The sequence below is a fragment of the Mangifera indica genome, chromosome 11 (assembly GCF_011075055.1).
Source record: "Mangifera indica cultivar Alphonso chromosome 11, CATAS_Mindica_2.1, whole genome shotgun sequence".
In the NCBI taxonomy this organism is placed as follows: Eukaryota; Viridiplantae; Streptophyta; class Magnoliopsida; order Sapindales; family Anacardiaceae; genus Mangifera; species Mangifera indica.
This window is the reverse complement of record NC_058147.1, coordinates 581,202-608,796: the sequence shown is the minus strand read 5'-3', so window position 1 is coordinate 608,796 and position 27,595 is coordinate 581,202. Positions and strand designations below refer to the sequence as shown.

The following is a 27,595-nucleotide window of genomic DNA, read 5'->3' as shown; positions in this document are numbered from 1 at the left end:
GAGCTCATGTGTTCATGTTTGGAGTATTTGTGTTCTTTCCAGTTTGGTTGGGTTTCCTAAGGGAGTTAAATTGAAAACTAAAATAGAGATGGCTGAACTATCATGTTCTGTCCAGATTTGTTGAAGGCCAACCCATAGAACCGCATTATCGCCATATATTTGAATTTTGAAACTGATTTAATGCAGAGACATACCATAAACTTGCCACATTGGTCCAAGGATGGGTGCCGGCCGGCTTGCCTCTTATGGATGCCATTGCCCGTTGTTATATCCCAAATCAATAAATGCTTACTAGTTAGAATTATATTTGAATTCAAATTTAAATCATTTCAAGTTTAGTTATAGAATTACAAAGACATTGTTTCAATATCTATATTATCATCTATAATTGACAAAAGAATTTTGTTTTGGCAAGTTTTAATCGATTTTTTTTTAATTTTTACGAGTTTGATAAGAACACACAAAAATTTTAATTTGAATTTGATAATACTAAACCTTGATATTTAAGCTAAAGCTCGACTAAGAGCAATTCATTTCGAACTTGATGGAACTGACAATAGAGCCAGCTGGAACAAGGGGTGGGGGAAAAAAACATATGTCCTGGTTATTGGGTTAATGGCTCGAGGTTTTGTTTCCATTGTTTTCTTTTTTGGTAGTAGCCTGGACAGGAGTGACAGCAAGGACAGATAAAAAAACATGGAGTCGCATGATCAGTGTAGAAGGAAAGCCAGGTGTCAAAACCACGTGGTGTCTGCTCTCCACAGGAAAAGGAACCCATTGACGCCTCGGTTTTCAAGCTCAAACCTCCCACATGATTAAGCTTCAACAACAGCTATAATTATTCGCGGATCAAGTCTCTTCTTCCTAACCCCCTCGTGCGTACGTGCGCCTCAGTTGTCTTCTTCTTCCCTTTATATACTTCTTCTTCATTCCATTTCTTCCTCGCAAAAACAAGAAATAAATTACCATTGTTACTACAGAAATGGTGGGCGTCTTCAAGCGTTCTCTTTCATTTCCCAACAAGCATCCCAACCGTCCATCGAAACCGCCTATATCTCATCACGTAAGATCCGTCAGTCTTCCATGCAGATCACATCCTTTGATTTCCCAGATCAAAACTGAGATCAATGAGCTCAAAATCTGGTCTTCCAAATCTGAAAACCGAACATCGGCTTGGCTCTGTGACGGCTTACGTCGTCTCAAAGACGTTCACGACTCTCTTGATGATATTCTCCAACTCCCTCAAACACAGGAGTCTCTTCGTAACCAGCACCAGTGGGTCGAGAAGCTTCTAGAAGATTTTCTTCGCTTTGTTGACGTTTATGGAATCTTTCAGACGTCAGTTTTGGCTCTTAAAGAAGAGCAGCTTGCGGCACAGGTGGCTATAAGGAAGAAAGATGATTCAAGAGTGGCTTTGTATTTAAAAGCTAGAAAAAAGATTGCTAAAGAGATGGTTAAACTTGCATCAGCAATTCGATGTATTGGGCAATACCCAGTTCCAAGATCCCTGTTGGTGTCGAATATTGCTAACACTGAGTTGGCTGGTGTGGTCTGTGAAGCTGTGGAAGTGACATTGTTGGTCACAGAAGCTCTTTTTAGTGGAATTTCATCATCATTTGCGTCGAGAAAGTCTTCTTGGATGGGGCTGAGGTTAAGCAAGAGGGCTAAGAGTCTCAAGGTTGAAGAAAGTATTGAAGAATTTCAACAAGTTAGTGCAGAGATCTTGTGGGGTTTGAGAAAAAAAGATGACGAACATGTTGACAAGGTATTGAAGAAAATGCAGCATTTAGAAGGTTGTATCTGCAGTGTTGATAGTGTTAGTGAAAAAGCATTTAGAAGCTTGATCAACACTAGGGTTTCACTACTCAACACTCTCACGCACCATTAGAGAGTTGGACTGGATTCAATTTGATTCGGATCAAGCATGAAAAAGACCCAGTTCGAGATCAGTTCAAATTTAACGAGTTGAAGTTTGAATTCAGCTAAAACTCAAGCAACTTGTTTCAAATCTAGCCTTGTTTCGCTTTCCTTATGTTTCAATTACTTAGAACAAAATGAAATTCTTCGAAACCAGTCTGCAGATCATGTGAATGTAAATGGAATGGAACTTTGTACAGTTTGGAATTTTCGTAAATTGATTTTCTTCAGTCATGTTTCATAAATCTTAAAATGAAGTACAATTGGTTCTTGTATATTTTACTTCTAATTCGCCATTACAATTTCTCTTTATTGAGTATTCAGAGATATTCATTTTGAAATTTACTTAGTAATTGGATATCATCTGGGAGTGCTGAGTTAATTATATTAGTGCACCTGAGAGAAAGGAACATGAAAACAAAATACAAAGTCCGCAACTGTAGCAAAGAAGCACATGGTTTGCTAGTAGCTAGGCGTAGATTCAAGTAGAAGCGCAGCTAACTTCGCAAGGTCAAGCTTAGTCGGCTTGAAGTTTTAATGGCCAGCTCGGGATTGAGTTTGGCAAACAATAACATCATAGAAGAAAAAGACGAGTCGTTAAAAGAAGGGAAGACTTGCCGAGGACGAAAGAATAATTGCCATAGAAGAAGAGGAATCCCCAGCGAGAAGAGATCAAGTGTGGTGACATCGGCGAGCCCTCAATCTGAAAGCTGGATTAGAGCTGATTAGAGTCCGATAATGGACTCAAACTCATCATGAACCCTAAATGATGTGCTTAAGTGCATTCGAGCTAACCAAAGAAGTTGTTGAAGGATTCCAATGGGATGGTGTATAGTATCACCAACAAGATTAATAATATTATTAATGAGATGAATAATATAATAAAAGAGGATTCAAATTAAACTCAAAACAAACTGTCACACTCAAGCTCCAATTCAAATTTGACTTAAATAAACACCTAGTCATGCCGAGATGCTTTGATTCGAATCCAATTCTACCCAATTTCAATCAAACTGGAGTTTAACTCTAATTTAACTTGTTTAAACTAAACATAAATTTGAACCCAAATTGGTTTTGCTCAATATAATGAAATTGTATAAGTAGAATTTCTGTGAAGTATAATAAAAGCCCAATCATGAGCTGTGAAAAGAACCATAATGCTTCATATAATTGGCCTTGTTTCCCTGCTACTCAGTTCATGAATCAGGATTCTCCGCTGCCATTGACAGCATATTTTAGCTCAAGACTGCAACATGTTAGGCCGTCCTAACAAAAAAGAGAATAAAGAGAATGTGGTCCCTTTTCATTAAGTGCTTAGCATCTCCATGTCTTTTCTTTGATTATTAAGAAATTTGGGGCCCTGGTCCACGGATAATTGAAGTCAATCCCCTCTTGTCATTGGCCATTTATGTTACACACGTTGGTGAGTTGTTATGAACATTTAGGTATTGTTCCAGTTAGAGATAAAATCGAGTTGAGATAAATCCGACTAAGGGTTAACTCATGTTTGGTTTAAGTTTGACTCGTTCAAATTGTTAAAAAAGAAATGAAGAATCATCGAAAAAAAGAAAATGATTGTTGACAAGGTGAGCTGCAGTGAGACAATGCAGATACCTAGGGGTGGAATCGATCTAAACTAGTTCGAGCTTAGACTGTTGTTTGGTTCATAAGAGCCAAGTTTGAGCTAGTGCTTGAGCTCATTGATCTTGACTCAAGATTGACAACATGTTAATGTTGCTGCATTGGAGCTTGCCACATTTAAGATTTTTTTTCTTTTTTAATGATGATTTTTCTTTTCTGATAATTTTTCTTTTTCTTTGGTGTCATTGAACAACTATCTCAAACTAGCCAAGTTCAATATCAAGTTAATTGTTCTAAATTCAAATCAAATTTGAATTGATTCTTAGATTTGACTTAACTCAAATCTACTCTTGTCGTGTTAATGAAAAGGTTCAAACCGAACTGAACAATAATCTAAGTTCAAGCAGGATCGAAGTTTGAACCCACCTGTAGTTTCAATGTTGCTATGATATGATTTATATGCAATAATAGTACTCTTATTAACCAAATTAAGTGCTTATGGACCTCAGATTATTTATCCAATTCTAATGGACCACAGCCCACTATTTGTAAAGGGCGAAAGTAGAATTGATTCTTTTTGCAATTTAAATGGACCACAGTCCACTATTAGTAGAGAGCAAAAGGAGTTCGGAATTGTGCCAAAAAATTACAAATTTCCTTTATAAAAAGAAAGGAAACGCCTTTGATGCTCTAGAGAGCTACCACTACATACCCTCGAAAAGTTGAAGTGGCGTTTAATTTTCTGTCCCGATAAAAGGCTTCCCTCTTTTTCTTTTGAACCTCTTAGATACATACGGGAATTTAATTTCGTATTCGATACTAACTTATTCGAAACCAAACATTTGAATTGATTCAAGCTTCACTTGTATTATCAAAAAACAATTTTAATTCTTAACTCAAACTTAATTTATTCATTCTAAATTTAAGTAAGATCAAATCTTACCCATATTATAGCTCTAGCATCAGTATGAGCTAATGTAGTTTCGAAATCTTTATAATCTGTCCTACATTTTAAATACTAGTTTATTTGGGCTCTCTATGCATCTTTTTACAAGGGGAAAAATATGTATATAAAGATAACGATTGTTTTTAATGCTAGGAGTTTGATGAATTTAATCTATTAACAACAAAGATACCAACGAAGAAAGGAAAAACAAAAAAGGGTTGACAACATCTCTTTACTATATTAATTCTACGAAACAATTTGTTGAGGATTGGAGTAGATTCATTGGCCCATTCGCCTTAGATTGAAACTATAATGTGCTCAAGTTCAAGTTAAAACCAATTATTAAACTCGTTTTAACATAACGAGCTAAGTTTGAGTCATATTAATTCAATTTATGGTAAATTATTTTTAAATTGATTTTGAACTTCAATTTATTGATTTTAAATTATTTTGAAATTGACTTTCTTTTTTAATTTGAACCAATATTTAAAATTAAATTTTGTTTATATTTAGTTTGGATCAAATCCAATTCTAAATCTTCCTTTTAAGTGATTCAAATTAGAAATAAGGAAAGTGATACCTGATAAACATATGAGTGAGGCGTGGAGTTATGGTCAAATATTAGAGAAATGGAGTGGTTAAAGTTTACAAAGAACACTTTGATCATGCCATGTTTTTAGAAATGAGGTTGTGAAAGTGAGTAGCACCTTCACCAATTGTCTATGAAAAGAGCAGGATGGGGAGTAAGGCGACGGGGGCCACAAGTCATGTGTAAACTAGTTACTTTCACTTTGTATATCTTATGGGGCAGTTGCGAAAGAGACACAGGGATTCGTTATAATATGGTAGAGCCGCCTAAAAGGCAGAAGAGGACCATACTTCCTCACGTAAAAACAAACAGAAAGGAGCCAGGGTACAGACAAATTTTACTGAGTTGGAATTCCACCGTTTTAAATTCTTTTTAGGTCTCCCATTCGAAAATTCCACTGTTAAAAACGGCATGCATTAGACTTGAGTTAAACTAAATTACAGTTTGGATTAATTTAAGTTTAATTTAATTCAAAGGGTATTAAATTCAAGTTTAACTATAATATGGGATTAACATAGATAGTGATTGATAAGACAATGGTTGCATGTTTAAAAAGCTATCCAGAACAAGAATCCAAATGATTTGACAAGGCAACAGCAAGATTTTATTTTGAAATCACCCACCCATAATGGTGGCCATAATTAGGTGAATTTAGTGCTTCATATCATATGCAATGATACTGCAGCGAACTATTTTCAATTTGCCAATTGATTGTAGCCAAAAGTGTAACAGCTCTTCACTGCATAACGTCTTAAATCAAATACACGAGACTGTCTCGGATAGTTTGTCTAAATTTACATTATTCTTCTTTTTCTCTGAGAATTTGCCTTTCTTTTATTTAATATCTCAAATAAATTATTCTAAATTTTAATCAAATTTAAATTAATTTCTATTTAATTTAACTCTACTTAAATTCATCTTTACGCAAATTATATAGAATTATAGTTTTTATCCATAAAATTTATAAATTAATAATTGATAGTATCTATGCAAAATATTCATAAAATCAATCTCCAAATAGGAAATTGTCATATCAATTTGATGGTCATGTTGGCTTCAATATGACTAAAATTATTTTAAAATTTTAATTTAGTTAAACCGATAATTCCATAAACAGACCGTTTGACCTATCGGAAACTTTGTTTGTAACAATAGAAAGACAAAATGTGCCAAATGTAATTGACAAAAAAGGTAATTATAAGAAGTAAAATCACCTTTTAAGGACGAATTATTTATTCAAATTATAATAAAATCATGGGCAAAAAGGTCAAAACAGTAAAAGAGACGTTATAAAAAATCCCGCCACACGTTTTGCCTCTATAAAAATCAGAGTCCACTACACCCTCTTACTCTCTCATATACCGCCGTGAGTCACCGGCTTTAAATGCGTTTTCAAATTCTCGGCGAGAATTGAAACCGACCGTACGTAGCTACATACGCTGTTTGTTCGTTAAGAATCACGTGTCAGTCATGGGTTGCAACACGTCGAAGCTTGACGGCCTCCCTGCCATCGCTCTGTGCCGTGATCGCTGTAATTTCCTGGAAGACGCGCTACAGCATAGCTACGCCCTGGCCGATGCGCACGTGGCCTATATGCAGTCTCTCAAGACGCTTGGCTCCACGCTTCATCAGTTGTTCGACAATCAGGAAGTTAATATTCCATCCAACGGTGATCCTCCTGCCAAATTATCGAAATCTTCTCCACCTGACCGGTCTCCATCGAGTTTAACCTCAGATTCACATATTCAGTTCGATTCCGACTCCGAAGATGAAGATAGAATTAAAGATTTTGAATCATATGACCGTAATTATTCCAACTATTTTAATACGTTCGTGTCTATGAATTATAACGACAATTCTAGAAGTTACCGGTATAACGGTGAAATGAGTGGTCGTGATTGGGCGTCCAAAACGCCACCGCCTCCAACTCCAAGCGGCTCCTCTTGGGATTTCTTGAACTTCTTTGAGCCACTCGAGAAATATGACAATCCGTACGGCGTTACTCGTGATTCACAACAAGACGTAGAAGCTGACGAGAAAAAACAAAAACATGAACAAGTTTCAGCTGGAAGTGACAAGGCTCTGCCTTCTTTGGCGAAAGAGAAGGGTGATGATGTGGAGAAAAAGAAGGTAATCTCAGAGAAAGAGCGTTCGGAGGAGTCTGAATCAAAAAGTAGTAATCACAATGGTCAACGAGGTGTCTCCGAGGTTATGAGAGAAGTACAGGTTCAGTTTGAAAAAGCATCTGAGTCTGGTAATGAGGTTTTGAAAATGTTTGATGCCTGTAGATTTCGTTATCATAAAAAATTTTCTGTCTACGGTCAAGGTAATTTCTAATTCGTTCAGTAATTAAGGATTTTGGAGATTTGAATTAGTTAATAAGTGTTCAAAGCTTTATTTTTTTTTTTTTGTAGTATCCTCAAAGATGTTGCACGCGGTGAGTCCATCGAGAATGGTGGCATCTACATATATCAATTATCAAGGTTTGGGGGACGATGTGGTTCTGAATTCAAAGAATCTGACTGCAACTCTGAAGAAACTGTGCCTATGGGAGAGAAAACTCTATGATGAAGTTAAGGTATGCTTGCCTTTACAGTGGTCCAAGTCTCTTTAATTTTGTATTTACCTTTGCCCTTTTTCTTTTTTGTTATTCTCGCTAAATCAGTGAACAGAGGAATTTGTCGGTGAATTCAAAGTTTGATGTTGATGTTGATGTTGATGTTTCATGGCAACGTTAACTTTTTATGAATTGTATGTAGATGGACAAGATTAGCATCACTTTGTTACATTATCTGACATAACTTGTCAGGGCTATAACCCAAATTCAAATTGTTAAAATTTTCTAAACTCTATGAATATTCCGAATATGTTTATTTCTATATATTTATGTTTGTTTTGAATAAAATTTTATTTATGCTTTTAAATTTACTACCAAGTTGACTTACTTTAAATTTGAGGGGCATAAACTTCTATAATTAAATGAATGCTTCTGTAATTATGCTGGAATGATCAAGTCAGTATGCTCTAGAAGTTCTCCGTGAATTGCAAATTTTAACTTGTTTATCAGTTTATTTTTTAAGTTAATCTACTTCGCATGCTTCCAGTTCCGGTCCATATTTCTGCCCTGTCAACTCAATTTTTTTTTTTTTTGGGTGAGAACTAAGTATGGATGCCATATCTTTATTATATCATTCTGCAATCTCATGGTGATAACTTTTGTTTAATTCTGGGACTTAAATTCACCAGTCGATGAGTCAAAGCTCTACCTTCCATCCAAAAGATGAATCCTCAGGAATATTCAACAGTGGGGCATATGCTTGTGTCTCTGGTTAAAATAATCTTTCCTTACCTCTATGTTTTACGCTGTTAAAAGAAACACTCTGAAAAATCTCTATAATGAACTAAGAAAATTACAATTTGTGACGAAAAGAAAATCAAGTCATGGCCATAAGGTAGAGCAATTCTCCATTGTTAATGATGAAAGCAAGCATCAGAATACTGCATTCTCTCAGATTTCTTTTGTCTTTTGTATGTTGGATATGCAAATTAAGATTGTGCTCTGTGTTTCAAGGCTGAGGAAAAATTACGCCTACTTTATGCGAGGAAGTGTAGGCAGATGAAAAGTATGGATGAGAAAGGTGCTGAAACTCTTAAAGTTGATGCAGTTCGAACCATGCTCAGGACTTTATCTACTAGAATCAAAATTGCAATTCACGTCATCGACAAGATGTCTATTGCTATAAATAAGCTGAGGGATGAAGAATTGTGGCTGCACATCAGGGATTTGGTTCAGAGGTACATTTAAATTTTAGATTACTCTTGTCCATTCCTTCTCTCTTGTTTGCACTACTAGGAACTTGAGGAAGCATTGATAATGGAAGCATAAACTGTGCTTAGCTTTATATGAAGATTTGGTTTATCTTTCCCCATTTGTGATTGAAGGTCGTGCATGCATTCTTAATACCTAAATGAGATGGTTTCTATCTGACCACTTTTTTTTTTCCTTTCTTCCTTTCCTAAGTTTCAGTGGCATGTGACAACCTTTATATTGAAGTTTTCTTGCTGCTAATGCTTTTATTTTGTATAATTGTGGCTTATATATGGTGTCAGCAGGTTACTTGAAATGTGGAAATGTATGCTTGAATGTCATAGGTGTCAGTCACAAACAGTTTTGGAAGCCAAAGCTTTAGATGCCATTGCATCAAATGCAAAGCTTGACCATGCTCATCTTGAATTTGCCATAAAACTCAAGTTTGAGCTGCAAAATTGTAACCTAAACTTCTCCAATTGGATTGAAGCACAAAAATGTTATGTCAAAGCCTTGAATGGTTGGCTAATGAAATGTCTTCGATATGAACCTGAGGTAACTCCTGATGGTATAGTGCCCTTCTCTCCTGGTAGGATTGGAGCACCCCCTGTGTTTGTGATAGCTTATCAGTGGTCACAAGCCATGGATACACTATCTGAAAAAGAAGTGACTGAAGCCATCTATGATTTCTCTGCATGTGTAAATCAACTCTTGGAGCATCATAAAGTAGACCTGCAGCAAATGGTAATCACCAACAAGGATGTGGAAAGACAAGTTAAGATCATGGAGAGGGAGGAGCAAAAAATCCAGAAGGTCATACAAGCTCGAGACAGAAGGATGATTCTTTTGGCTAGGGAAGGGAGTGGTAGTATGCATTCTAGTCTAAAACAGATTTTCATGGCCATTGAGAAATTCGCTGTCAACTCCAAACAGGCTTACGATGAGCTTCACGTACTAATTGAAGAAAGAAGTTCAGTCAAGTGATGCCAGCACGTCCTTTATCTCAAAATCTCGTAATCCTTGTACTTTTGCCATTGTTTTTTGCTTTTGTAGTGCAGTTATCTGTAAACAAATTGTTAAAGAGAGATTCCTCTTATAAAATATATGTGTGTGTGCCTTTTGAAAGGTAGAATTTTGAGCACATTTCTTGTCTTAGTCAACAATGGATTTAGAACCATTGTTTGGGAGGCAATATTTGCTCAATTTGTCTATTTGTAAGGCAAGTGTTCGAATTGTGATTTATCCAGTTACATTTCAGCAATATTAGAAGAGTCTTTGTTTACCATCAGTTGCAGGTTAATGAGTTGGCATTGCCTAGGGGGTAAACGGGGAAAATTAACCAAGTAGTTGAATATTCACTGCTCTCTCTCTGCTGCCTAAAGCATCCTAATTTAAGGTGCTTCAGATATGTGAAAAAGAAGAACAATGCCAAGGTAAGTCTGGTTGAATTTATTTTATACAATTCCCCAGTTGCCTAAGGGAGGTTGTGATTTTAATTTAGCTGCAGCATTAACTATCCTTGGTGGATTTGTGACTTTTTCCTGTTGTATTGCCTCAGTGGATTTATTTTGAATCCTTGTAGGTGTCAAGCTTATTCATTAGATGAGTTTAAGATCATTGCAACGGGGGAGTAGCTTTTGGGTAGATATTTTGTGGACCAATTGGGTTTGGTCATAAGGGGTGAGTGGAACCGGATGCCTTGCTATAAAGCAGAAACCAGATTTGGATTCAGAACCAACCAGTTCACACAAACAACTTTTTTCTTCCCCTATTGAAAATTTTATTTTTCCTCCTGGCACTATGCTTCTTCCTAAAACAATTTTTGCGTTCTTTCTCCCGGAACTGTGCTTCTTTATCATCTCAATTCAATCTCCCTCTCCCCGGGTAAGCTTTTCTCTAAACAATGGCTCTCTCAACACTGTTCACTCTCATGCCATTTCTCTTAGTCCTTTCAGTAATGACCCAGTCCCTTTTACTTTTACCCTCTCTGTCAAGATAGCCACCCTTGATTTCATCACCACCAACACCAATCTCTTCTCCCCCTATGCCTCCACCGATGTTTGTATCAACTACAGGCAAAAAATGAACAAAACATCATCATTTTGGTTAAGCAAATTTGAAAAAAAAAAAAGGTTTCATCAGCTAGGTACCCTAAATTTGCTCTACATTCAGTTTTCGGGTCAGTTTTGGTTCCTTAGAAATGGTAGAACTGGAACTTACTTGGGATAGGTTGGTTTCAGATAGGAATTGAAACACCAGGTATCCAACGATTTGGATTTTTTGGTTCCTATATTCACCCCTATTGGTTAGTGTTGTTTTTGTTTCTTCCTGTTCTGATTCTCTGATTATTTTAGAAAATGTGTAATATTAGTTTTACTCCCTGTTTCCCTTTTTCAAAATAGAAAACATCAAAAACAAGATTTCAATGTTTCATTAAAAATTTGAAAATACAAAACAGAGAAAAGATGCCTTTTATGTTTTATTCTTTCCAGTTCACATTTATTTTGAGAAAACAATAACTAACACACTTTTGATCTCTTTTCCAAATGTTGTTTCCATAAAATGATCATGAATTCATTTTCAAAATTTGAGCTTAAAGCAAACAGGGGGAGCAATTAGGGATAGTAAATATTCTACTTCTACTCTTTGATGTGAATATGGGAGCGTATGAGGAGGCTAGGTGTGTGCTCCAGCTGGATTGTTGTTGTATCATTTGCACCTTTTGTGTTTTGGTCCCCACTTTAAGCTTGTTTTATTACTTAGTTTATACTCTTGAGTAGGGTTAGATTCGAATTGAATTAATTTGGTTTTGACTCAGTATTTGACTCATATGAGTTGAGCTCAAGTTAATAAGGGTCAGTTCGAAATTGACACCTTATTAGTGTTGTTGCACAGAAATTTGTCAAATTAATAATTAGTTTTTATTCTCTTACGATAGGAATTTCTCATTTTCTCAAATGATTTTTTTTTGACAATTTTCCTTTTGGTATTACTGTTTCCTTGCTTGAGTAAGTTGAACTTAAGTTTGAGCTAACTATTTTACATTCAAGCTAAACTCATAGTGTCTTTTGTTCTAATTTAACTCTAATTGAATCAACCCCTACTCTTAACTCATTTTCTCTTAGGAGGAAATCGCAGTGATTATTCTGAATTTGTCTTCTAGACGTGTGCTAAATTTCCGCAATGTTTCAGTGCTGTGGATTAGATTAGTTGAAAAACAGACTTGGTAGCTGTCTTCTTATATTCAACATCAACCATTTACGTGCATGAACAAAACATCTAACCTAATCTAAGCAGCCCTTTTTTCTGAAAATGGAGTCAATAACAAACTGCTAAACTGTCTCTTATCAAGACCTGCCCACTTTGGCTTTGCTTATAACCAGGTAAGTCTTGCTTTCCTAAGCTATCGGCCTTTTAAAAATGATAAAAATTTATTAATATTAATAATAAAAATTAATTTATATATTAATGATAATATCTATATACTGTTACTTGTCATTTTGAAGAAGAGAATGTCTTTGTATATAAACTCAATTTTCTCTTATCATCTACGAATTTGAAAAATATAATCCCAAAGGATTTGATTTTGATTTCGTTTTAAATTCGGTCATTTGCAATTTTTAATATGTAATTTAAAGGATTATGAATGAAAAAAACGGTGGCATGAAAAAATCGCACCCATTTGTCACTCTTTCTTATACTCAAATTTGTTGGTAAGTACGATTTTGAATCCTATAATAAACCTCCCAATGAGTTTAGTGTCCAAATTATGGTCATGCTTGTGGGTGTATATACGGTGCCTTTATACACAATCAATCGTAACATCCTTTTATATGCATATTTGATCCACATTTAGGCTCATTATTTTTAAAATTTTTCCTATTTGACATATATCTATCTAAAATGGATATAATTTCATCTATAAGATATGTAATTAGTTAATTTCATAATTGATATTATAAAAAAATTTAAATATATTATTAATATAAAAAATATTTTAAGAAATTTGCAAAGCAAATATTTAATAGAAGATATTCCAGTTTAAATAAATATAATATTAATTTATGTTCGATAATTTTTTAAAGTTATTTAATTATAATAATATTAATTTATTATTATCAATTAAATACAATAATAATTTTCACAAGTCAAATATTTGTTTGATTAATATTAATAATAGAATCTTATACATTATTTTAATTAAATGTATTTAATATGTTAAAATATATATTAAGTTTAAAATGATAATAAAAATTAAGATTTATTTAATAATATTTACTTAATAATTTTATTACTATGTAATTTAATTTGATTAGAATTAAATATAATTTAGAATTCAACTCATCCCAAACCCAACTAAATTTCTTATTCCACGAAATTATTCATCTGGTGAGTGACAGAATCTATCTCAAAGTCAGCAAGCTCCAGTATCATTTTTTTACCGGTTTACAGGAGTTTAAACTAACTGTTTAAGATTGAAACCGAAGACAACCCACCATGTTCAGGTTCAGTTCGAATCTCTTTGTAAAGGCAGGTTGGCGCGTGAATGGTAACTAAAATATCGCGAGAAGTTAAAAGAGAGTTGTTGGACAAAAATATCTCTCACGGTGAAAAAGGACATTTTTCTACAGTAGAAGGAAACGCAGGGAGACAGACAGAGGGATTGCAAGACCTCTCCAGTCTGCTCTGATTAGATCTCTTTCTCTCTCTCTCTCTTTCACTTTCCCACACGTGTGCATTCTCAGACACAAACAAAACTCTCTCCCATAGAGAGAGAATCTATATTCTTCTTCTTTCATCATTTTAAGATTTTACACAAGACAGCTCAGCAGCTGGGTTCCTTCTGAGTCAAAACTCGACCGAGTTATGGGCTGTTGTGAATCCACCATCTTGAAAGCTCCACCCGACTCAGCCGATAAATCCCATCATCATCAACAGTCTCATCGCAACCGACAAAACAACCATCCCATCCAACCATCTAACGGTATCGATTCCTCCTCCGCTGCCGCCGCCGCCGCCGCCTCCGAAGGAACGCCGGCTTTCTCTGAGTTCTCCTTAGCTGACCTTAAAGCCGCCACGAACAATTTCAGTGCCGATTTTATTGTATCCGAGAGTGGTGAGAAAGCCAACAATGTGGTCTACAAAGGCCGTCTTCAAGACGGCAACAATAACCGCCGTTGGATCGCCGTTAAAAAAATTACCAAATTTGCTTGGCCCGATCCCAAACAGTTCGCTGTATGCTTTTTTTTTTCAATTTTTTATTTCAGTTTTTCTTTTTATCTCTAGGGTTTCAAATGTTTATTTCTTTGTTTATTTGCAGGACGAAGCCTGGGGCGTTGGGAAGCTGAGGCATACCAAGCTGGCGAATTTGATTGGCTACTGCTGTGATGGCGACGAGAGATTACTTGTGGCTGAGTACATGCCAAATGATACACTTGCTAAACATCTTTTCCACTGTACGTTTGTGTTCATTGAGCTATTAAGTGAAGTAATTTTTACGTACTTCTTTAAGAATTCATTATTGTCATTACTGTAATAGCCATGGCTCTGCTTGTTAGATGATAAAACAAGTATTATGGTGCTGGAATGTTATGCTAATGTTGATAATATTCTAGCGCTTTTAATTAGGCACCCAAAGTGTTGCTGCCTTACCCATGTTCATTTTGTTTTGTTTATACCACATTTTATTTCCTTGACAGGGGAGAATCAAACCATTGAATGGGCTATGCGTTTGAGAGTTGCTTTGTATATTGCTGAAGCTTTAGATTATTGTAGTAGCGAAGGACGTCCTTTGTACCATGATTTGAATGCATATAGGGTTCTCTTTGATGAGGTAATGTAATGGATTCGGTTAGGATGTTATCATTTCTGGTTTACCGAAATAAAGTAGGTGATTTTGTGGCTGGTTTGGGCAGAATGGTGATCCTCGGCTTTCATGCTTTGGATTAATGAAAAATAGCAGGGATGGAAAAAGTTACAGCACGAATCTTGCCTATACACCTCCAGAGTATCTAAGAAATGGTAACTAATGTTGTGTATGTTTCTTTTTATGTAAGTTCCACTGACCATTTAGTCATGTTTGTCTATCAATCGTTTGTAGTCATTGGTTTTGGTAATCTCAGTGAGAACCCTTTACAAAAAATGATCAAGCCAACATTTTAAAATTTGAGATAGATTAGCATTTAATCTAAGAGTGACTTCTATTCTGCAGAACTTATGTGGTCTATAATTGGTCAGTTTTGGGTTTCCTATCCTCATGTTTTCTTGTTGCCATGTGACTTTCCTAGGTTTTATAGATGCAATTAATATGTAGGATGTTTTACTTGACATTAATTATCTAAGACATCACAGTTTGTGTCATATAGACTCTCCTCAAATTTTGTCTTCCTTGTGTTGGATTTTAATTCAAAAGATCAATTGAGCCAAAACAATCACACGAGTGATTGATGTTCTACATTTGTGATTCAGAGAGTGTACATTATTAACATTATAGGAAAAGATATATAATGATATCTCATTTAGTCATTTATGCTTTTATCTGTATGGGAATATGTTGAACAGTTATTTTGCATATTGTAGGAAGGGTTACTCCTGAAAGTGTAATTTTCAGCTTTGGGACTGTCCTTTTGGATCTTCTCAGTGGAAAGCATATTCCTCCTAGTCATGTAAGTATTTTATATGCCTACATACACCAGTTTTATTCAATTGGCTATAATGGACATCTAATTTTGTGGTTGTTATCACCCTGTTCAATTGTTAACTTGACTAAGAGCTGTAGTTTGACTGTCATTTCTTGGTGTTTGTCTTATTTTTAGACATTTCCCTTGAATATTTTGCTTCTTTGCCTTAGTATTTTGTTAGCTTGAATTTATATTGTTTTATAGGATTTATGGTACTTCTGATCCTGTTTGATTTGAACTTTAAACCAGTTAAATTCAACCTGGGCATCTATCTAGTTGGAGAGAATATTTGATGATGTAGCTGAATGGTGAACTGAGAAATTGATTTGTCTATGATGGTTGAGCAGACTGTAAAAGTTTATTTTTACAGATTTTGTTGTCTATTTTTTCTGTGTTCTTTGTATACAGGCTCTGGATATGATACGGGGCAAGAATATTCTTTTCTTAACGGATTCACATCTGGAGGGAAACTTTTCAACCGAAGAGGCTACAGTGGTCTTTGATCTTGCTTCCCGATGCTTACAATATGAACCTAGGGAGCGACCAAATACCAAAGATCTTGTTTCTACACTTGCTCCCCTGCAAAATAGACCTGATGTAAGCTGTCTTCTCTGTTTTATTCTTGTTTAATGCTTGCACTTATCATATACTTATCTTTTTAGACAATACAATTTTGCCAAGTAGCAACAGGGCAAGTTACCATTTATTGGATCAGATGCATGTATTTTTAATGATTATAATTATTGAGATATGACATTATTTCTTGTGTTAACAATTCACTAACTTATCATAACAGGCTTTGACATCTTTATAATATGTGAACTTCTTCTGTCCCTACTTGTAGATTACATGTTTATGGAACACTTAGTGGTGTTTTCATGATAAAAGAGATGTACATTTTTTCAGAAGTTGAGGTTTGTATAATTTTGCCTGTAGGTTCCATCTTATTCAATGCTAGGAATTCCAAGGAATGAGGAAGCACCTCCTACTCCACAACACCCTCTTTCCCAAATGGGTGATGCTTGTTCACGGAGGGACCTGACAGCCATCCATCAGATTTTGGTAATGACACACTACAAAGATGATGAAGGAACCAATGAGGTAACTGAATTGTACAAATGCAGATTGCAGATCACTATTCTAAATGCTGTGCTGAATCTTTTATTTTTTTTATATGGATTGGTTTAGTTATCTTTTCAAGAGTGGACCCAACAAATGAGAGATATGTTGGAGGCCAGAAAGCGTGGTGATGTGGCATTCAGGGAGAAAGATTTTAAAACTGCTATAGATTGCTATTCTCAGGTATGTATATACTTCTTTACAGGTTTGAGAAGCTAGTATTTTTGTGCTAAGACCAGATAAAATGTTACACTTGGGGTGGGTTTAATTTTTAGACCTGAATATTTGTCTAAAAATGAAATGAAGGCTGCGTATTGGAATTCTGAGACCTCAATATTCAATTAAAATTATTTGACATTTCAGCCACTTTAACACATATTGGAAGCTTCAATTTTTCCCAATGGGTAAATTATCTAAATGGCATATCAATATCTGTCTTCAGTCAAATGTAACAAGGTCCTGAGTGATGAAGCATTCATTGTGGATAATATCTGTACTTTGTGCCCTAACTCTTTAAGAGCAAAACAACTTTTGATGGTTGAAGAAAATAAGAGACTGTATTGTGATGTGTTAGGGTATTTCCTCAATCTCTATCATTTCTAAATGCAGTTCATAGATGTGGGAACCATGGTTTCCCCAACTGTGTATGCTAGGCGAAGTCTTTGCCATCTACTATGTGATCAGCCCGATGCTGCTCTCCGAGATGCAATGCAAGCACAATGTGTCTACCCAGATTGGTCCACAGCATTTTACATGCAGGCAGTTGCTCTTGCAAAGTTAGACATGCACAAGGATGCAGCTGACATGTTGAAAGAGGCTGCTTCATTAGAAGAAAAAAGGCAACGGGGTGGGAGAGGTTCTTGAGTGATTGTAAAATTCTTTGTAACACTGCTCAATCAATTGCTGTGGTTATTGTTGTTGTAAGAAAATATTTGGGTCTATCTATGATGGGAGTGGGAATATGCTTTCATCGAAAATGTACCATAGAGGGAGGGAGATACTTTGTATTACTCTGGCTGCTATATTTTTTACAATTTCAGTGAAATAATCAGTCTTTCATATGTACATGCAAAGGTAAACTTGATTTGAGAAGGGTGCAACTTGAAGAATTTTCAATGAACTCCTTCCCAATGCAAGCTCTGTTGGAGTTGGAGCAAGCACATTAAGGAATGGCAATCTGTATTATGTTAATTTCTGCCAGTCTCTAAGGTTACAGTAGTTACTGGGCTATACTAGCATTAACAATTAAATATAAATACAGATTCAAATTATAACATGTCATTATATAATTAAATAGTTTTGAATTAGAGATAAGTAATATTTATATAAGTGTTTATACCTGTGTATTTACCGTTGGTGTATACAGTATTATTTCTCAAGGAAATGACAGATTGTATTGATTAGTTGATGCAGATTTGGCTAAAAAGAAAAAGGGGCTGAGCCTTGGTATCTCATGTGTTGGCTCTACAAATAGCCAAGCAGAAATATTTGTGGCACATATCCTTCTAATACTGTGTCATATTTCTAGACTGGAAAAATTAGTTAGTTTTACAAGTTGTGTATGAAAACTTATGATACAAACATGGTTTTGATGGCTACACAAGCAATCAGGCAACAAACAGCTCAGCTTTCCCATCAATGAAGAGGCTCATGAATTCTTCCCCATCAACTGTTTCTTTCTCTATGAGGAGTTGAGCAAGCTTGTGAAGTATGTCAATGTGAGTTGTGATGATCTGTTTTGCCCTCGAATATGCCTTCTCTACCAGTTCCCTTACCTCTGCATCTACCACGTCCGCTGTTGCCATTGAGTAGTCTTTCTGAGAAGACATCTGGAGTGGAAACATGCATTTCCATCGTTATGACAGTGTTCATAATGCAGGACACTGGTTCATGATAAAATAAATGGTTACTGAATCTAATAATGATAATCTTACTTGTTGACCCAAGAAGGGATTTCCACCAGGTCCGCCGATGGCAACTTGTCCAATTTTTTTGCTGAACCCAAATCTCTCAACCATCTGCCTTGCTACCCGTGAAACTTGCATGAAGTCATTTGATGCTCCCGTTGTCACATTTTCTGTACCAAAAATTACCTCTTCTGCAACCCTGCATAAGTACAAGGAATTCGTCAGACAAAATGAGGTTGACTGCCAAGAGATTTCCGAAGATCTCGTTCTTCTTGTTCAAATACAAGTCCCAAGAGCAACAAAAATCACCAAAATATTTTTATAGTGCTATTCATTATTCAAAGCATTAACCAAGATGAACTAACCTTCCACCAAGTGCCACAGCCATCTGATTCTCCAGATAGCTCCTGCTGTACAGTCCAGACTCAAGCCTCTCTTCACTTGGAGCGAAAAAGGTAAGCCCACCAGCTTGGCCACGGGGAATGATGGATATCTTGGCTACAGGATCATATTCAGGCATGAGTGCACCAACTAAAGCATGGCCAGCCTCTGCAATTTGGAGTATATGCACAGATTTAAACTCTCAAAGCCAAATTCCACAGGAAAAAGCAAGGCAAAGAGAAAATGCAAAGAATAACTACCATGATAGGCAACTAATTTCTTTTTCTCATCTGAGACAACTGCATTTTTCTTCTCAGGTCCAGCAATTATCCTTTCAAGAGCATCAGAAATTTCATCTTTACTTATTTCCTTGAGGTCACGCCTGGCTGCAAGAATGGCTGCTTCATTCATCAGATTCTGCAAGTCAGCTCCCGTAAAACCTGGAGTTCTTCTAGCAATTTTTTCAAAGTCCACATCCTTCGCAAGTGCCTTTCCTCTTGAGTGCACCTGTAAAGGAGAAAAATACAGGTTAAAATACACACAATAAGTTCCATGTCTTCAACTGGAACCACACTATCAAAACAAATTGTACCAGTAAGTTCACACAACCCAACACAAAATAAGAATTTGATCAACATCATACACGAAGATTCATATTTGAAACAGAATTCAAACCATCAATACTGTTACACAAGGACTGACATTGTTGCAGATATACAGGTTAAGCTTGCAAGCTATATATAAATAACTATGGCATTTTAGTTGGCAAACCACCTCCCTATAAAAATGAGAAAGTCAGTTTTATACACATGTACCTCCAATAATGCAAGTATTACATATCAACTATAAACAATAAGTGAAATAAACACAAAAACCTTCTAAATCATCAATAATGCAATTATTCTATACAACTATAAGCAAGCAAAGTTTGTACAATTCTTACCTGAAGAATCTTAACTCTGCCTGCAACATCAGGCCTGTCAACAGTAACTTGCCTATCAAACCTCCCTGGCCTCAACAAAGCTGAATCAAGGACATCCGGTCTATTAGTTGCAGCCAATACAATAACACCAGAATTACCAGAAAAACCATCCATTTCAGTCAGAAGCTGATTAATCGTTTGCTCTCTCTCATCATTTCCTCCTCCAAGCCCTGCCCCTCTCTGTCTCCCAACAGCATCAATTTCATCAATGAACACAATGCAAGGAGCCTTTGATTTTGCTTTCTCAAACAAATCCCTCACTCTTGATGCACCAACACCAACAAACAACTCAACAAACTCTGAAGCTGCGCATGAGAAAAAGGGAACCCCGGCTTCTCCAGCCACGGCTCTTGCCAACAACGTTTTACCGGTTCCAGGTGGCCCTACTAATAAACATCCTTTAGGAATTTTGGCCCCTAAAGCTGTATATTTATCAGGATTTTTCAAAAAATCTACAACTTCCTGTAACTCCAACTTTGCTTGGTCAGCACCAGCCACATCAGCAAATGTAACACCAGTTTCAGGAACTTCCTGGAATTTTGATTTTGATCTTCCAAAATCCATGGGACCGCCAAGTCCGCCCGGCCCACCAGGCCCACCCTGAGCCCGACGGAAAAGGAAGAACAAACCAGCGAAAGCTAGAAACGGGAACAACAAATTCCCGATAAAGTTAAAAAGCCCATTACCGGAATCCCCTTCAGAGACCGAAATATCGACTCCATTCATGGCCAAAATGTCGATTAAATCCGGGTCATTGGGGACAACAACAGTGGCACGACGGCCATCCACGGCTGTCAACTGAAGGGCAGAACCGTCTTTGCTGAACCTGACTCTTTCAACCTTACCCTTCTTGACAGCGTTTAAGAACTCGCTGTATCGCCATTGACTGCCTTCAGGTAGGTCAGAGGATTGAGATTGGGGTTTAGGAGCTGTCAAGAGAAGATTTTGAGCGAAAGGTGATGAATTTGAAGGGCTAGGCCTTGTGGGTTGGGCTTCGATTACCGGCGGTGGTGTGTTATCAACAGCTAGAGCTTGAGGGGTTAAAGAAGACACCATCAAAGCAGCTAAAGTGGCTTCAGTTGATAATTTTTTCGCTCTTGATGATGAAATTGATTCTTTTTTGTTCAGTACTGACACTGTAATCTGGGACTGGGACCTTTTATTTCTATAGAAGAATGGGAAAGATAATGGGGATTTGGTAGTTTTGGGAGTCGGAGGAGAGATAAGGATTCGAGAACCAAACAAGTTAGAGGAAGAGAGCAATGGATTGGTGCTTGTTGAAGCCATGGCTGTTGGGTCTCTTAGATTCACTTCTGTAAGTCTCTATAATTGTAGTTGATGTTCAGGCTCCGGGTGAGGTTACAGTGGAAGAAGCAGTCCTGGAATGTTGCGTACACAATGGAGGAATTATATTGAGAGATGACTGATTCGCATGAAATGTTGAAAATTTGCAAATCTACACTTGGAGTTCGTGAGGGCGCTGGAGTCTTAAGTTGGCCTAATCCAAGCCATATGTGTAAATGTTGCTTGTTTGCTTCCACGTGTGCGATATATATCCAGTCATTTTGATATTTTTGTAAACAAGATTATTCCAGTCAAGGCGTATTTATTTCTTCTATGGGTAGACCTGATTTGGAATACCTCGGAGTAAATTCATGGACCAATTTAAATGAGTTAATTTTGAATTAAGGTTTTAAATTCAGTAATTTATATAATAATATTGTTCATCTCAAAATTATTACTTTTCATTTTTCTAACTATTTTGTTTTTGTTATTGATGGATTTTTTTAGGTGGTATTATGGATCAACTCTAACAAACTTAAGATAGACATTATGCCTTTAATTCGAATTTAAATTTGTTTTAAATTTAATTTAGTTTGGTAAAATTGAATTTGATCTAAATCAAACTTAAATAAAAACCAATATCAAAATTAATTTAAATTTAAAAGAGTTTATTTGAAAACAAGAAATTAAAATTTAATCTCAGTTAAAATACAATTTATGTTCACAATTTAAGTTTAGATTATACCTTTCTCAGAATCATAATTGCATCCAAACCAGCCCAATTCTGGCGTCCATTCTTAGGCAGAATTGAAGCCCTGGTCCATACAATCCAGCCCAGCCCTGCTCCTAATTTCTACACCAGAATCAGTCATATCTCAGAATTGCCTTACTGCTGAGGAACACCACACCTACTACCTTGTGGAAGATGAGAATTTAAGAAACGTAATTACAAATAAACTCCTCATTATCTCTTGACCTTTTGAGCCCTCTGTCGCTGAGTTACGTTCACTTTCGACCAATCCATATGAAGATATCAATAGACATGGTTAGACTCCACCATCCAACAATTTCATCTCACCACAAGAGACCAAAAATGTCTTATCAAGAGTCTCCTTCCACGATCCCTGTAGGCTGTAGATGGGTTTTACGTATAAAACTTTTCCACAATAATACTTGGAAAGAAAACGACCTTTCGTTGAATCCATCAATCGGTGTACTAGGATTTCTTAAAGGGATGCACTACAATTTCAAAGTTCCAAATAGCAATACCCTCTTTTATATATATATTATTTTCTTGTGCTGAGTAGGCTGAAATTCACATATATCCCCTAGCTTTTTCCTGCTTTATTCATAGAATTTGGAGCACGGCTAGCTAACTACCATGTGAAAGGGGCTTCGACAATGTTTGAGTATGCAATTGTCGGCACTCTCATCATATCTAAAACTCATTTTATCGGTTTGACTTCACACTTTTACTACACCAACGATTGTTCTTCTTATTCTCCAACATTCTAGTTTGAATTCATCTCTTTGTGTCAACATATTTACTCCCAAATCCATTGCCCCTTCCCTCGAGCATGCAGCTTCAGATTGCACCTCACCCTAATTTGAAGTAAGCATGTATTATAATCCAAAAATAAGAAAAGTCAGCAGGCTTCATTATCTTGGAACTTTCACAAAAATTTCTTGGAAGTTCCTGGCCGGAACAGTGGATCTTAGTCTCATATTCCTTGTCACATTCAAGGATAACAAAATCATGTACACTTGTTTTTTAATTCATAAATTGTCTAATATTCTTGCACATTGTTGCAACATCATGTTTAGTACAGACAAACATAGGTGAAACAGACGTTCAAGTGCCTGCAGTCACTAAGAGGGATGACGAACAAAGCAATCACAGCATCAGATGTATATTCTGTGGACTCCAAGCTTATGGTAGTTGTGGATGTGTTAAAAGAAGTGATAGTTATGGTAATCTCTATAGTGGAGTCACTGTTATCTCTCATATCTATGCCTTGGCTGGACAGAAAATCAGCCAAAGGGTCTTTCACGGCCAAGTTTATGCGGTCGAGTGGTGGAAGTTTATATGATATTTGGGACGAAGAAGAAGTTCAAAGTGCAAGCAAAAGAATTGAAGGCTCGGAGATCGCCATTGAAGTTGTTGAAGTTGAGTTGGAGTGCATCTCTAGGCTTTTGATTCAAACTAGGGTTTCACTACTCAACATACATACCCGCTGAGGAGGTCATAGCTGGTCTAGTAATCTTGGGCTAGGTGACTCTTTTAACGCTAATATAACAGTTTTATTCATTAAAATTTGTCATTTTCAGAATGTCACTTTATCAGCCGAATTTCAGAGTCCTACGGATTTAGAAAGCGTCGCCATAACTCTACAAGTTTTAATTCAGTATTGTTATACATCAATATGTGTTACTGCATGTTACACTGATTATTTTAACTCGGACATTGTATTCTTTTATTCTTTACATTCTTCCAAGTGTTCATTTCTCATGATGTCTTTCTGTTAATTGTCATGGCTCCTGAGTTTATGACTATATCAATAAGAATCCTTTTGATTGATACGACCAGCTCTATCTGTTATTATAAATTCTTATCGAACTTGACCAGCTTGATGTATATGAAAACTTTGAAATAGAATCACCTCGAGTTCAGTTAGTACAGTTCAGAATTTTCAGCATGAGCATGCTCCTGTGGCAACCGAGAGATGTTTGTCATTTGTATCAAATGATATGAATTTTAAATAAACCACCTCTTAAAAATTAACTTTGAGATTTGAAAATCCATATACATCATAGTCTTATACTTTCTTACATGAGATCTAAATCTCCTATCTTACTCTAATCGTGGCGCCAAGCTGAATACAGCCTTGCAGAGCGGAAGAGTGGGAGAGATTGCAAGTCCAATCGTGGAAAATTTTCCAAGTAAAATATTCGTATGTCAAGACAAAGTTGTTCTGCCGACTAACAAATTGTCATCTGTTTTCAGTATAAAAACCTAAACTTTGTTCAATTGGGAAATATCATGATTAGACAATCTAAATCTTGTTGAGTTCAGCATTTTGCAATAATAAACTGCACGTGTATACAACGCAGGGATGGGTGATTTACAAATTTGTCTCCCTCCTTAGCACTGTCTCGTAACCTCCAGCCTGTTATTTTTGCAGTTCTCTCCTCCTTTTTCGGACGCAAAACAGCTAATGATTTGGGATTAGACCTGGCAGTTTGTTTCGTTGATTGTGTTATTTCAGAAGTTGAGTCAGAAAACGCGACCCAAAGTCTACACACCACCATCTGAATTAACCCAATCAAGAAATACATTGTGCCGAGTCAAAACACAATCTGTGTGATCTGTTTTATCTTAAAACCACACATTCATATGCTTTTTACCTGTACATAACCCAACCTGACTTATTTTAAGACGAAACAACACAACATTTATATACAACTTGTATTCAGATTAAGAAAAGTCTACCAGACAAGACCCGATTCACAAATGAGTTGACCCATACAAAATCTTAATTAGAATCCACACTATGAATGCCAATTGACCCCTCTCAACAAAGTCCCAGCTATGTCCCATAAGGGTATCGGATTCCCCAACATTAAAAGAGATGGGACCAAGGATAGGAAATATCCCAGCAAGCAGGGCCAAGTATATCCTCGCTCAACCACACACCAAATATAAAACCGCTTATGAAACCAAAATATAAAAACCTTCCATTTTCCCAACCCCATCGGCCTCACTCTCTCCTGTCTCTCCCATCTCACCAGCACTTCAGAAATTTACATTCATATTCTCTGAGAAATAACACAACAGCAAGGTCAGCAAATATGATCCAAGACAGAAAAATCATCTTTGAATTGTTTCTTATTTCTAGTATCTTAAACCCCCAAAAATAAAAATCCAATACCAAACTACAAGAGGAAGGTCCATACTCATGACTTTGAAAGAGGGGAACCTTAATGTCAGTTAGACTACAGCGTGATAGGAGAACAAGAACAAAATCTGAGATAATATAGTACTCAAATTTATCACACACACAGGATTTCACCTAATTGTCCAAAATAATCACATCCACTAGTTGACTGCATATTATTATTTTATGATCTTGCTCTTCAAAACACAGATAACATTATGTTATTTAACTTCAAAAAAGGTGAAGATAAAGCAGAAATGAAACAATATAAATGAATGCTAGATAGTGCAGTTTGGGCTTCATTCAAATCCATCATAAGCTCACAAAAAATAGAAGCACACATGTGCACATAGACATCTGGACTGTAAAAAATATTCCTCTTACAAACTAACATGTTAACATGAAATTTGTTCGGCATATGCCCATAACAACGAGTTTATTGAGTAAAAAGAAACAAGGACATTCCAGATGATATTCGTATTGTGGATCTACTAAAGAACCTTTAAGGCATTTCCCTTCGGTCTTTCAGTTGGGTTCCTGCAATCAATAGGATACAAACAAATTTTCAGAATTCATCCCACTTACTTATGCTATGAAAATAGAAACCTTAATAAAAAGAGGCTTTAAAAGAAAATTATATTGAAGCGCTTGTCCTTCAATTCAACATCCAATTCATTTGTTGGCCATCAAATCAAAGGTAGTGATATGAGGTTGATGACCACTGACAAATAATTGTGACTGGAACTTGACCCTCTAATCCAGGAAAAAAATTCAGCAGGATGTGAAAACATAAATAAATGACTATTAAAAACTGCTCCTTACTGAGAAGAACAAAATAATGATGGTACAAAAGGCCATACTAACAATGAAGCTGTTAAATGACTAGACATAAAACACTTCAATTGCCAGCCAACTCTCAGAGGCGGTCATCACTGCCCCCACACCCCAACCTTCTCTTTTTACCCAAAAATAAAAGTAAAGAACAGAAAAGAAGAAAGAATCTGCAGCATAAAGTCATTCCTAGATCTAATCTTCTTATGTAAAGCCAACAGAATAACTATGTAATAGCTGTTAATTTAATGACAACATAACAAAATATCAAGGCTATTAAGCCTTCATACCTAATATTTGAGAGAAGCATACATTGTAATGTCCCTTTTAACCCTACTTCCTAAACAATGAGCGAGGCTAGAAGCTTAGTCCTTATCACCAAGAATCACATCCAAAGAGGATAATCATATATAGTTCATACTCTATTTATAAAGCCCCATAAGAACGGAAATTATGGTTCAACTTTTTTTTTTTTTTTGGAAAAGAAAAACCACTAATAAGAAACCAATGCAGCAAGAATGCTCCATGAAAATCCACATAGCATCATAAATATCTTAACAAGCAATTGATTACTTCACAATTTCATAAATGGAATTTTCTAGAAAGTCATTACAATCAATTTCAAATAATGAGGCAAAAATACCTAATGATCATGCCCATGACCATGGTCATCATGACCCTCCCAAGGATGTCGCCAACCCTGAAGAAAACAGAATGGAAGTGAGATACTAGCACCACAACAGGCTCAACCACAGGAAAGCTGAAACAGAATTGAGTCTTACCAAAACTACAGGACCATCTTGCTTTGCCCTGTAGAGAACCCAAAACCTGAAATATCAAACATAAACAAACTTGATGAGGTTAAAGAGCAGTTGAATTGTCCTTTTTCTATATATTGCATTACCAAAACCACCAAATAACAATAATGGTAATAATAATAATACAATAAGTACAAATGGTTGACTGCTAAAAGGCATAAATAATCAGATGTGTCATCATATGATTGTGTGATATAATTGTCTAATTATCCCTAATGCAAAATCATACAATCATACTATCACACTTCAGTTTGTCTATACTCTTAGTAACTAATCTTTTGTACGTTTAGTATTAGTCAAAGATAAGAATGATGTCATTTACAGTCATTTCCAAACAAGATTATCCCATTTAATTTCATAACTAAAATCCAAAAACGTAAATTTCAGCAATAATCAAAATGAATGATTTCAAACAGATGAATTGTATGATGAAACGGAAATATATAAACTGGAAAGCATTCAGATTGGATCATGACCAAGAATCTGACACTAAGAAATAAGATAAATCAAATTCAAGAGTTCATTTAGAGCAAATTATACCAAAGAAATAGAAATAAGATTAGGTTTCCGGTCAATTAAACGAAAATATAAAGCGAAGAAGGTACCACATGACAGCGCACAAGCCCTTGCCAGTGAGGGTGTGCCATCGCTTAGGTTTATGCAAGGTCATGCCCTTGTATGTGACGCTCTCGCCATGGTCTCCTCCTCCCATCTTTCTCTCTCTCTGCAATTCGACAAGCGAAAATGGTCCAAGCTACTGTGACTATTAGGCTTAATAGTGCTTAGTCACACCGGAACCGAAGATTTCACAATGAGA

The 27,595-nt window shown here is 36.0% G+C and overlaps 6 protein-coding genes across 6 annotated transcripts; 4 read left to right on the top strand and 2 right to left on the bottom strand.

Moving 5' to 3' along the window:
* Positions 1-539: 539 nt before the first annotated feature.
* On the top strand, positions 540-2,192 carry LOC123229201. The gene is made up of 2 exons (XM_044654849.1): positions 540-879; positions 981-2,192. Exon 2 carries the CDS (start codon positions 983-985, stop codon positions 1,886-1,888), a length of 906 nt encoding a protein of 301 aa, XP_044510784.1. The 5' UTR covers positions 540-879; positions 981-982; the 3' UTR covers positions 1,889-2,192.
* Positions 2,193-6,370: 4,178 nt separating this feature from the next.
* LOC123229842 (nitrate regulatory gene2 protein-like) lies at positions 6,371-10,123 on the top strand. Its single transcript, XM_044655825.1, has 4 exons — positions 6,371-7,359; positions 7,448-7,611; positions 8,605-8,828; positions 9,147-10,123. Exons 1-4 carry the CDS (start codon positions 6,504-6,506, stop codon positions 9,823-9,825), a joined length of 1,923 nt encoding a protein of 640 aa, XP_044511760.1. The 5' UTR covers positions 6,371-6,503; the 3' UTR covers positions 9,826-10,123.
* Positions 10,124-13,524: 3,401 nt separating this feature from the next.
* On the top strand, positions 13,525-17,705 carry LOC123230144 (serine/threonine-protein kinase BSK1-like). Its single transcript, XM_044656273.1, has 9 exons — positions 13,525-14,076; positions 14,162-14,297; positions 14,541-14,674; positions 14,757-14,862; positions 15,421-15,506; positions 15,930-16,118; positions 16,458-16,622; positions 16,710-16,823; positions 17,250-17,705. The coding sequence occupies exons 1-9, from the start codon at positions 13,708-13,710 to the stop codon at positions 17,502-17,504; spliced, it is 1,554 nt and encodes a 517-aa protein (XP_044512208.1). The 5' UTR covers positions 13,525-13,707; the 3' UTR covers positions 17,505-17,705.
* Positions 17,706-18,140: 435 nt separating this feature from the next.
* On the bottom strand, positions 18,141-21,407 carry LOC123230143 (ATP-dependent zinc metalloprotease FTSH, chloroplastic). The gene is made up of 5 exons (XM_044656272.1): positions 19,872-21,407; positions 19,189-19,435; positions 18,913-19,096; positions 18,575-18,746; positions 18,141-18,469 (listed from the first exon to the last, which is right to left on the bottom strand). The coding sequence occupies exons 1-5, from the start codon at positions 21,195-21,197 to the stop codon at positions 18,248-18,250; spliced, it is 2,151 nt and encodes a 716-aa protein (XP_044512207.1). The 5' UTR covers positions 21,198-21,407; the 3' UTR covers positions 18,141-18,247.
* Positions 21,408-23,072: 1,665 nt separating this feature from the next.
* Positions 23,073-23,432, top strand: LOC123229601. The gene has a single exon (XM_044655528.1). It carries the CDS (start codon positions 23,073-23,075, stop codon positions 23,430-23,432), a length of 360 nt encoding a protein of 119 aa, XP_044511463.1.
* Positions 23,433-25,397: 1,965 nt separating this feature from the next.
* On the bottom strand, positions 25,398-27,595 carry LOC123229609 (NADH dehydrogenase [ubiquinone] 1 beta subcomplex subunit 2-like). The gene is made up of 4 exons (XM_044655535.1): positions 27,384-27,595; positions 26,743-26,788; positions 26,604-26,660; positions 25,398-25,666 (listed from the first exon to the last, which is right to left on the bottom strand). The coding sequence occupies exons 1-3, from the start codon at positions 27,488-27,490 to the stop codon at positions 26,604-26,606; spliced, it is 210 nt and encodes a 69-aa protein (XP_044511470.1). The 5' UTR covers positions 27,491-27,595; the 3' UTR covers positions 25,398-25,666.